General features: G+C 42.3%; 1 protein-coding gene across 1 annotated transcript; it reads right to left on the bottom strand.

Annotated features, from left to right (window-relative positions):
- Positions 1-10,361: 10,361 nt before the first annotated feature.
- LOC132022222 (transmembrane protein 258-like) lies at positions 10,362-10,583 on the bottom strand. The gene has a single exon (XM_059407549.1). The coding sequence runs from the start codon at positions 10,581-10,583 to the stop codon at positions 10,362-10,364; it is 222 nt and encodes a 73-aa protein (XP_059263532.1).
- Positions 10,584-12,092: the final 1,509 nt, after the last annotated feature.

The following is a 12,092-nucleotide window of genomic DNA, read 5'->3' as shown; positions in this document are numbered from 1 at the left end:
TTTTAGTCTAGAAGATTCTAATGGCCAACACCCCAAGATCCAGAGAAAGGGTTAGCATAGCTGCATGGATCTGGATAGTGTAGAACTGTATTTTGTACAGAAAGAAAAGAAATGGCTTATCAGAAATTGCCAGAAGAAGCTAGACATTGTGACTTGAGAGGGAACAGAACGTTTTCTAGTAAGAAAACTGCATGCTTTAATAAAGGTTAAGGCCAGTATGGCATGAACAACAAACACTGAGTGGAGAGTATATGAATCTGAGAGGGAGGGAAGCTCCTAACTTGAGAGAGATTTCCCTCTCCAGCAACTGTAGACATGATGGAAAAAATGGGAGCAACCAGAGGATCAGGAAACATTTCCTCCTGTAGAAACATGCCTGCATCCAAAGGAAATGCTTTCCCTCCAAGGATGCAGAGAACACTTCATCTCTTCCATCTGCCTGTTCTCTTATGCATGCATTCACTCATCTAACATCTATTCAGCTCTGCCAGCCAGGTTCCATAAGAGCCATCTGCAGAACAGACTGACTAGGTCACCTTTGAGAGGTAGTCACATCTCAAAATGACAGACACACAAACAATGCCTTCTCCAGCAGATATGTGCGACATTGGGAGCATAGAGAGAGGGAAAGATTATTCTTTTAAGGATGTAAGAAAATGCTCATCAATCCTAAAGGAGGCACATGTAGGATGAGACTTGGAGAACAAATGCTCAGTTTGTCCTGCAAGGAACGTAAAGCAAAATATCCCATTAGTTCTTATGTTTCACAAATAAGTGAAGCCATATGATAATTGACTTTCTCTGCCTGACTTATTTCACTCAGCATAATCTCTTCCTCCCATTCATGTTGATGAAAAAGTTGGGTAGTCATCCTTTCTGATGGCTGAGTAATATTCCATCATATATATGGACCACGTCTTCTTTATCCATTCATCTGTTGAAGGGCATCTTGGTTCTTTCCACAGTTTGTCTATTGTGGACATTGCTGTCATGAACATTAGGGTGCTTATGGCCCTTCTTTTCACTACATCCACATCTTTGGAGTAAATACCAGTAGTGCAATTGCCGGGTCCTGCAGCACTGGGGGTTATATGCAAACAATGAATTATGGTACACTACAAAAACTAATGATGTACTGTATGGTGACTAACATAACCCAATAATAAAAAAAATATCCCACTAGTGAGTGCACCATGTGAAAAGCAGAATTGGGAGGGACCATGCTCTGTGCAGGGACTGGTCGAGGGGTCAGTGTGACTGGAGCGTGGGTCTCAGAAAGCAAAGCAGTGGCAGGCCTAGGATGACAAGCCAGAGCACCTCACTTCCACCAGGCTAATCTTCCTACAAACTGACAGATTTCTCCCCACGTCAATCAAACACCAGTTTCCGAGCATCCCATGCTGTTACAGCTAGGCACCATGGAGCTACCCAAATGGAAGGGACAGAGAATTTGCTCTTAGAAACCTCTCCTATGTGAAACCTCTCCTATGTGAGCCATCCACTGGAGACTGTTTCCTTCCGCAGCTCACCTTGGGGTCAGTTCGCCAGAAATGTGCTCAGAGTCACAGCACAGCTGGCAGCAGATAACCCCTCCCCTTGCCTTTGATCTGCGGGTATGGTGATTGTCAGACTGTACATTTCAGCTAGTGATGAAAACACTAACGATACCCCAGCCCCAACCCTTAGCCCTGAGCCATAGGTTGATAATGTTCCCTAGAGCAAGCAAGGGTCTGGTCTAGAGCCTGAGCCATGGTGTTTGAAGAAAACCCCAAACAGAGCCTCTCTGGTTTTTGGCCTGACAAGATATACCGGTGGTGCTGGGGATTTGCTCCTTGCAAGCAGATGTCACAATCAAATGGAAGTTGTTTTATACACGGATCTGAAAAAAACCTGAGAATGTTTGCTATTAAACTCAGGCTGGCTGGCCCATCCCAAGCACGGAGACAATCAGCTCCTCAGATGTGAGGAGACTTGGAAAGATGTCTCCAGGCCTTGGCACAGCACAGGCTTTCTGGGCCTTGGTGACATATAGGTGCTTTATAGCATAGCCCATTTGTTATGCTGTTTAAATATGTATATGCTGGGTACAGAAAACTAATATCTGGAACAATAAGGTAATCCTATATGCTTTTCAATGAAAAACACGAGTGGAGGGCTACTTGTTGCCAGAATTCTGACATTCTCACTTAATTCTGTCTTTCAGTTACGTGATATCTCCGAAAGCATACTTTGTTAAAACTGCCTGGAGAAAATGAGCTACAAACAATATCCACTCTGCCTTGGAGAACCACGAGGTCAATGAAGCACAGTTTTATTACCAGAAACATTACCAGAGAGAGAGAGAGAGAGAGAGAGAGAGAGGAGACTGTAGCCCTGCTGGGGAAGGCTACTTCTGGGCTGTCTAGTCCGCACTCCCACTGGCTGCCCGCTGCGCCTGGAAGGCGGTAAATGTGCGGACGGCGGGTGAAGAGGTGAGAGAAGAGGACAACTAAGCCTTCCCACATATTTTGAAAAGAACTTCATCGCCGAAAGAGATTAAGGCTTTTTGGCATGTTAGCGGCAGAAGCCTCCCCCTGGCCTCGTCCATATGTTACAGTTGGGGGAGGAATAAAGAGCTAAATCAAAACTGAAACCGGGGGGTTAGGGCTGCAGGGAGAGGAGCTAGGGAACCTGCAGATAAGCAGGTGCCCAGCTGACCTCTGAAGAGGAGATGCTCACTCACCATCCACTGCAGTGAGGTGACAGAGGGAGGAATCTAAGCTCAGCCAGGCTCCAGTGGGCGAGTTCCCTGCTCCTGAGGGTTTTCTGTGCCTCCGAGAAGGAATATGCCCTCTGGGTACATTGGGTGAAGTATTTATCCATCCCGACCTTCAGTGCCTTTTTGAAAATTGAATAATGGTCTCAAGTTCATAGGGTTGCTGTAAGAAATCAGAATAACTTATATAAAATTGCCTAGTGCAGAGTCTGATATCAACTGGGAAGGCAACAATTAGGTGGCTCTCTGGAGATACATCATGGCTCCAGAGAAATAATCCTCTAAAAACATGGAAGGTAAAGTCCTACCAGATACCTAAACAAACAGGACTCCACTGGTTTTTCTCCTTCCCTCAGCGTCCCCACTGGGCAAGAAGGACCTCCTTAGCTCAGCCTCCTCTCCCATACCAGTTCCTCTGAGAAGCCTTCACCCCTTCTCCAGGAGGGGGAGCTTTGGGAGCCAGTTCTGCGCTCTTAATACCACAGACCTGGTAGCAGTTCATTGTGATTCCCTGTATCCTCATCTGTTTCTTCCGCCAGCCTGCAAGCTCACTGGGACTTACGTCTTATTTACCTCTGGCTTCTGCCCCACTCATGGCTAATATGAAGTGATAAGGAATGTGCATTTCAAACATATCTTATAAATAAGTAAATGTATGGATAGATGAATACAGGAATAGGATTTAATGGATAACCATTTCCTACCTCTCCCAGCTAAAAGTTCAAACAGATACTCAGTCCTGAGTAGGCTTCCCCAATCTTGTCGCTCACCATGCAAACTCAGGCAGGGAAGTCCTCGGCAAACCACATCTTAGAAGAAAGGAGTTTGTGATCTCTGTCTCTCTGGGTGAATGTCTACTCTGCGGAATCACCCAGGTTTTTAAATGACAGTCAGACTCAGAGGAGCCCACTGTCAAAGAGTGGGGGAGTTGAGATTGTTTGCAGGCAGCACTAACCCACTGGAGCAAGCATCTTCCTTTCTCTAAGCGTTTACAGCATCATTTCATTGGGACTTTCATGGTCCATTTCTATCTCAGAACAAAGCATGGTTCAGTCACTCTTGCACTTGTTGGCCCAGTTACATTTCCAAGAAGAGAATTTTTCAGAAGAAACATCAGAGCTCATCTATATTTGGAGGCAGCACAGAGCACACACCCAAATGACAAGTGTGGCTGATGTTACCCCGGGGGCATCTGTATCACCTCCTTTCTGGTCTCAGGAAAGCTCAGGAGCAGATTAGCTGTCTTGCTCTCTTGTTCACATTGCATTATACATTCATCCCATCTCTCAAGAGCAACCCTGGTGTAAAGAACATGGAAGGCTGGAAAGATGCACATCTACAATAGAGGTATTGATGGAAATGGAGGATGGGTAAGAACACAGGACATGAAATACCACAGAACCTCTTTCTGCCTTGTTACACAAACATCAGGAAGTGGAGAATCACAGGAGGTCTTCAGACCTGTGTGCGATCTTTCATCTACCAAACTTTACTGAGTCCTGACATGGTCTAAATGTCCATATATGTGTCTGGGGCTGCTTCCATCAGTCTCCAGAGAATCAGAATTCCCACACACTCTGCTAGGGATTGATGGATGGCTCAGTAAGTAAGTAAGTGCCCTTTTCTGGACGTCTGGGTGGTTCAGTTGTTAAGCATTTGCCTTCAGCTCAGGTCATGACCCTGGAGTCCTGGGATCAAGTAGGGCTCCCTGCTCAGTGGGGAGTCTGCTTCTCCCACTGACCCTCCCCCTCTTGTGTTCTCTCTCATTCTCTCTCAAATAAATAAAATCTTTTTTTAAAAAATGCCCTTTTCATCCTGAGTTAATTCACAAAATACTGAGAGAGGGTAACTTTAGATTTTCAACTAAGTGGGTTTGCAAATATCTTATCCCATTTTTAGTTAGACACTGGTAATTTGCAGTGATTAATAATTCTTTGCGTTCCTGAAGGGATAGAACCTTCTGGTCCAAGACTGTTCTCTAAATAATCGAGAGCAAACCAGATAGTACTTTCTCTTTAAGTAGGCTGGTTTCTAAAGAGGCGCATGATATTTAGCTCTATTTCCTTTCCCAACTCACAAATTGCATAACCACGTTCTCCTCCAAAGGTGTGAAGGGTAGTCAGGGCTGGAGTGTTCCATTACCTGAAAGTCCCTCTGTATGGAAATAGAGTCCTCTATCATGTTGTTATTTCTCATGCACACACTGGTAAGAAAGCCCAAGCAAGAGAACAGCTAGTCCTACCTACTCTGTTAGCTAGACCTTAGCGGAACCACGATGAAAGACCAGCCAATGGAGATTACACCTGTTTTGGGGATATAATCATAAAAAACAAATAAATCAACATTTAGGTGTGTGCTTTCTCTCTTAATAAGATCCCATTCCCCTTTTTCGACTATAGTAGAAAAAAGTGATGCCAACAAAGTTGATTAATACCTGTAATTTATTCAGAATCATAACAGCTAGTTTTGGTCTGGGTCAACCAACATTTATTTGCCCATTTTCTCAAAACTTCTGCAGCTAAAATTATATGCCATAAAATTTGCTGGTCAAAACAACTGTACTCAAGGAATGGGCCTAACACAAATTAAATATAATTCTCAGGGACCACTTAACTAATAAGACTGAATAATTAACAAACATTTCAGATATATGTCTAATGTTTAAGATGGAATTTATTATTTCTCACAAAGATTAATTTAAAAAATTATTACTCAAAAATTTCCATTTTCCACGCATTATTGCTAGTCTGGCTTTATTGCATTAACACTTAAAACAAATAAAATTGAGTCATGATTTCTGTCAGTTAAATAAATATATTCTGCTGAAGCTTAAATTATCATCCATCTTAGCAAGGGGTTATATATTATATTAGCAGTCAGTGACTGATTAGTTATTTATTCTTTTAAAGAGTAACTGAAGGAGATTAATATTCTGATAAGTATGTCACTGATTTCTGGGGAGTGCCTGGTTTTCTTTCATCACATGAACTATAATGTGTCAGACATAAATTCCATTATAATTACAATTAGTACTAATGCCTCCCAAATTATATTTAATGGAAAGGTCATTATTTTAACTACAAATAACTTCTTTCTTAAAAGTTTTAAGTGGATTTCCACACACACAAAAGTCACAGTTAAAATAATGTTGAAGAAAGAATAGTAAGTAAATCAGGAGATAGGTTAAAAAAAAAAAAGACAGTGTATTTTGCTTATTTTTCCAGCTGGGTTACATTTTTCACCCATGTTCTGCCATGTCGGTTTTTTGATGATAGTGGGAGAGGGTGGGGACGAGATGAAGAGAAGTAGAAAGAGAAGAGAGGAGGAGAAGGTCCTCCCTCCTCTTGGCCAGTTACTTAGTATGTTCCCAACACAGTGCATGATGCTGACGAAGTCCTTCTTTTAATTCTTACAATGACCCTGTGAAGTAGATACATCTCCTAGTTTATGGAGTAACAAAATGTGTCTCCTGTTAAATCCCTGAGCAATTTTACTCTGCCAGGGATATGAGGAAGTGAAAATTAAACCTAGGCCTATCCAGATCCAGAGCTCCCACTCCCAAAGGCAATGGTTATTGCTTCTCATTCTTCTGGTAATGATAATGACTGCTGCTGGCAAGAGCCCCACATTCCCATCTGGGTGAATGGGTAAAAACCTGACCAAGGTTATGCTGGGCTACGTGATGAAGACACCAAGTCTGCCATGTGATGCTAGAATTTCCTCTGATTCTTCTGTGACCTGGGTTCCTCTGGGCATTTCTTCTCAGATATTTCTAAAAGCATCAGTGAAGATACAGAAGACAAGCGACAAATAAAGATAATAACTCAGCCAGAGTCTTGGCAGCATGAGTACAGCTGCTTCTTAACATGAAAACAACAAGTTATGAAATGACTATGTTGTGAAATGACCACGAGATTTAGAATTAAAAGACAAGTTTGAAGCCTTAAGGAGCGCAACATAAATTAAAAAAAAAAAAAAATTAACAGAAAAATGTATTCGGTGTATGTTTCAAAGTACATACATGCAAGAGAGTTGACTTCAATAAACTACTTAGAAATAAGAACATGCCGAATGCCTCTGACTAATTATCTGGCCTTGCACAAGTCATTCTCTAGTCTGAGCCTCAGTGTCTTCTACTACAAATAGAAAGATTTGGTCACACCAGTGGTTCTCAAGGTGGGAACTTGTTGGAACTCTAATCCTTGGGCCACCTGTGTGACTCAGTCGGTTAAGCATCTACCTTCTGCTCAGGTCACAATCCTGGGGTCCTGGGCTAGAGCTCTGCATAGGTCTCTGTGCTCAGTGGGGAGTCTTCTTGTCCCTCTACCTCTCTCTGTTGTTTGTGCTCTTTTTCCTTTTCTCAAATAAATAAACAAAATCTTAAAAAACAAAAAAACACAAAAAAACCTGGAAATTCTTGGGCTCCACCCTAGAACCACTAAAATAGGTCACTGACAGGAGTCCCTGGGAATCTCTAAAAGAGAATACATCCGCTAGTAAGTGGAAGCCCTTCCCTTCCCGTTGAGCTCTGTAAATCATGTTAGTATAAGAGTACTTCGTTCAGTGAGGACAACAAACATTCCTTTAGCATCAACTGTGAGTTAAGTGAAGGCATTCTCTGATATATGGAGCCTCAATCCTCTATGCCTTGAGGATTTCACTGTCTGTTGGGGAGGAAAAGGCAAGTTGACAGAAAATCAGGCATGCCAAGGGCAGTGTTAGGGGTAACGCCCTGGGAGACAGAAGAGGGAGCAGTGACAGTAGGGAGGGGCTATAACTCCACAGGGAGTAAAGCAAGTCTTAGGAGACAATGAATACGGCCCCTCCCCCATCTCTTGCCCCCAGGATTAAAGAATAATCCTTACAGGTCTGGCGGGGGAGGGAAGTTCGTCAATAGTCAGTGAGGCAGCAGTGGCAGAGAGCTGGGGCCAGGCAGTCACAAGTGAGCCTATTAAATGTATCAGATGTCATCGGTACCTCCTTTATCCTTCTCACTCTGGACCTCACAGGCTGATAAGAAGGGGAAAGCGTTATAACCCAGAAGTAAAACTGTTGCGTGATTATAACCCTGACAGCCTCCCTCTAATGAGCTTCCCTGCAGATAGGGAGAGGGGAGAGTGCTTTGATCTCCATGAGCAGAAGGCTGAAAGGACCACTGTTTGGAGCAAAGCCGTCTGATGGGGTCCAGTCTTCCAGTAATCAAAGTCACAAGCTACCATCTGAGCCATTTGTGAACCACAGATAAGATTAGCTGCTCATTTGATAGATCAACCACTGCCATCAATGGGGGCTAATTGTATCTGAAATATGACCAGGAAAGTGTCAGCTCCTGGAGACAAGCATTTCCTTTATCCTGGGTTTGAAACAGGGAGCAACATTTTTCTTTTGAAAACTTGAGCAAAATGTTAATGTGTGCTGCTGCATTTTTTTTTCCTTCCCCCCAACACCCACCCCTCCCCTGGTCATAAGAGAATAGGACATGTGAGGTTCTTGGATTGAGATATCAATCTGCATATATATTTTTACAAAAATTCTCCAGTATGGTGTCAGAAAATATGCAATTTGGGGATGCAAGACTGGAGGTCCAGGAATACTTGCACAATGGAGTCCTTACATAGCTTCAGAGTAATAATAATAATAATAATAACCCAAAACAAAAAACAAAACAAAATAAAAATAAATAAAACAAAAAAAAAAAAAGGAAAATGCCCAGGCTTTGGAAAATCATGTGTAGGAAGACTCACTTTGTAATTCTAGAGTGTTTCATGCTATTGGAAAAGAAGGGATGATTGGTCATTCAGAATTCGAAGGCATTTATATGGGTAGCACTTGCCTTGGAGGCTGATGTGACTGACAGATTTACTTTCTTCAAATTTATTCCCATTTAAGTAGAAACTGAGCTCAAAATGAATCATCAGGTAGCTTGGACAGCTCTTACACTCTAGCAAATGAAGAAATTCCGTTTTTCTATTCCAGATCTACTGAATTTGGCTCTTTGCTGCTTCAAGAGATCACCTATTCTTTTGTATTCTCTAGGCATACTGAAGTATGAGCATGAGGAGGTTTGGTTTCTCATCCTCAAAATATTTCTGTGTGTGACTGGAAGCCATTTCAGCATTCCTCTTTTATGAAGGGGTGAACAGAAATTCCCCAGCCCCATCTCTTGCTGCTGTAGCACAGGCCTCTCTATTTCCAGCCTAGTCCACTATAGCTCTTAAATTGCTATGTTGTCCCCGTGTCCAGGCGGCTAGTAAAAGCTGCCTGAAAATGGCAAGGTATGATGAGAAGCACCTCATTATGGCTCCTAAAATACACAGACCCAGAATAGCCCTGCACAGTTGGGGTAAGGAAAGAAGGAAGAGACCAAGAACAGAAGGTCTCCCACCCTATCTAAGAGCTAGAGGAAAGTTCCATCAACTTCTAACAAATTCTCAAGCTATTATGGCCTTGAAGGGATCACCTTCGTGGACCTTCACTTAGGCTGACACCCTGTCCTGCAAGCGTCTGATAGCTCAGGTTTAGAAATTGTAACTTTACAGAAGATGGTGACTTCAGTGGTAACACTCCAGTAGAACCACGAGGTCAGACTCTCAGAATCTCAGAACGCTACAAGCAGAAGAGCCTTCATAATCAATAGCACCCTTACAATGTGCCATGTGCTGTGCAATGCGTATTTCATTCCATAACTCATTTAATCCTTACCAATTTTGGGGGGGGGTGCTGGGTTACACTTATTTTTTCATTAAAGATGAAGAAACTAAGGCTCAGAAAAGTTAACCATATTGCCCTCGGAACACAGCTAATAAGTGGCTGGTATGTAAAACCAGATTTGACTAATGTCAGAATCCTCCCTTTTAAATTCCATGCAGTGGATTACTTGGATAATTATTCCAAACTTAAAAAAAAATTAAATGTAAAAAACACAACTTTTTAATGTTTTGCAACAAAAGATTTAATTGATCATCTTCAATAACCTTATCCCCACCAGGGCCACTTCTATATGTCCTTCTTACTATCTAGTTCAAAAACTATCAGTCAAGTTGAACTCTGTAACAGTATGGCTAGGAGCAACTCTGCAACCCAGACGCACAGCCATTTTTCCCAAGTTTCAAAATCACTTATGAGACAGCTGGCACTAGTACCCCGTACTCTTAATTCCCAGGTCATTTCCCTGCTTACTTTGTGCTCCAAAGCATAAGACAAATCCATTCACCTAGCACACACTGGGATGCTGCCAACAGAGGATGACAGGGGAAAGCCCTCCTATCCCCAACAGGACTACAGAAATATTGAGAACCAAGTGTTAATTTCTGATTACTAATAATGAAGCATGAGCTTGTTTTCTAGAATACTCTATGATTCAGAGTTGCACATTCCCCAAAGATTCTAGATTAATGATTTCACTATGTGACACAATAATTATAATTATTCTTTGGGACAGTCACACATTGCCTTAATTGTGAGCAGCAGGTGGGACACTTTCAGCAATAGTAAAAATAAATAAATAAATAAATAAATAAATGAATAAATAAAAGCTTTAAAAAGCAGGAATTCAGTGAAGCCACCTGGTTGGAACTCTTGGGAGCTATTATCCGTACATGTCAACTCAAAGCAGCAGAAAGAGGACTCCAAAGCACATGAGGAGCGAGGCCACCAAGGAGATGAGGAGCTCTTCACAGATACCCTGAGTGTACTTGGTGGAGGTAACCTCATAAATGAAGAACCAGGGGGCAAAGAACATACCAAGGGCCAACAGAACCATGGTCAGATTGGGGATGACAGCAGGGTTCACTGGGCTGATGTATCTGCTCAAGGCCGTGATCTCCATCTTACTAGGCATAGCATAATCCACTGCTCCATCACTGGCATATTTTAATAACCCTGAGATTTGAGGATATTACTACTTTGCTAAGGTCTTGTCTGAACCTTAGCAAATGGTTTGTGAAATTGAGAGACTGAACTGAGATAGAATATGAGATAATCCATGACTGCCACCTTCTGTGCCCCTGGGTCTTAGGAATTAAGATGGGCAGAAAGCACTCTGAGATCAAGGGCAAATAGGTCTTTCCTTTCAACACTGTGGGTAAAGAAAAGTATTTGCCACAGGATAGGGGAACATTACCCACTCTTTGAGAGCTCTTTTAGATCTACTGCCCAACAACTATGGCTCTTCTATAAGTATCTTAGATTGCTATGAGGAATCTGCCCCCCCCCCTTGACCTTACTCTACTTAATCAGTTCTTTACCCTCCATACAGTTTTAGCTCATATCTGGCAGAAGCTCTTGAACCATTCTCAACATTTTGATTCTCTGGAGGAAAACTGAACTCAATTCACTCGTGCTTATTAACCAGGCTCCATGCTAGGGCTCAGGGAAACACGTGGAGACCAGGTCTCCAGGCATCACTGGACCACACCTAGAGGTCAGACTTCCCCAGGAATTAAGTTTCTCTGGGATTCCAAAGTGGACAGGAAGGTAATTCCAGCACTGCCTCAAAAGTCAGGAGGCCTGGGTTTCTACGCTTCTACATTTTAGAAATGAGGGGCCCCTTTGCCTCTTACTCTAAGTCCATGTGATTCTAAACCCACATTGTCTCCAGGGCACATTCTGAAAGGCTGATTCTCAATAGGCACTAAAAGAATGAGTATAAGCATGCCTGGGTGGTTCAGTCCATTAAGCATCTGCCTTCAGTTCAGATCATGATCCCAGGGTCCTGGGATCAAGTTCCACATCGGGGTCCCTGCTCAGCATAGAGCCTGCTTCTCCCTCTGCCCCCTGTTCCCCCTGCTTGTTCTCCTTCTCTCTCTCTCAGACAAATAAATGAATACAATCTTTAAAAAATAAATAGAAGGATAAGTATAGAGGGACATTCTACAAAACATCTGATCACTACCCTTCAGATGTATCAAGGCCACAAAAGACAAGAAAGGACCAACAGACTGTCCTAAATTGGAGAAGACAAAGGAGACATGACATCTAAATGCAATCTGTGGGATCCTGATTGGATCCTGGAACAGAAAGGGGCCACCAGTGGAAAAACTGGGTAAAGTCTGTAAGTCTACAATTTAGCTAATACTATTGTGTCAATGTCAACTTAGTGGTTTTGATATCATGGTTATATAAGATGTTAGCATTAGAGGAAGCTGGGTGTGGAGTTTATGGAGATAGTCTGCAATATCCTTGCAAAATCTTCTTAAATCAAAAATTATCTCCAAATAAAAAATTTTAAAAATAATAAAAACATGAGTTATGTATTTTCCCAGAAAGCGAGACTATAAATTTCTCAAGGGGTCTTCTTTTTTCTTCCAGTATATTTCTTAGGGCTTAGCATAGAGGT

Source organism: Mustela nigripes, chromosome 7 (assembly GCF_022355385.1).
Source record: "Mustela nigripes isolate SB6536 chromosome 7, MUSNIG.SB6536, whole genome shotgun sequence".
NCBI classification, from domain to species: Eukaryota; Metazoa; Chordata; class Mammalia; order Carnivora; family Mustelidae; genus Mustela; species Mustela nigripes.
Note: the sequence above shows the minus strand (reverse complement) of the source record. Positions and strands in the feature narration are given on the sequence as shown.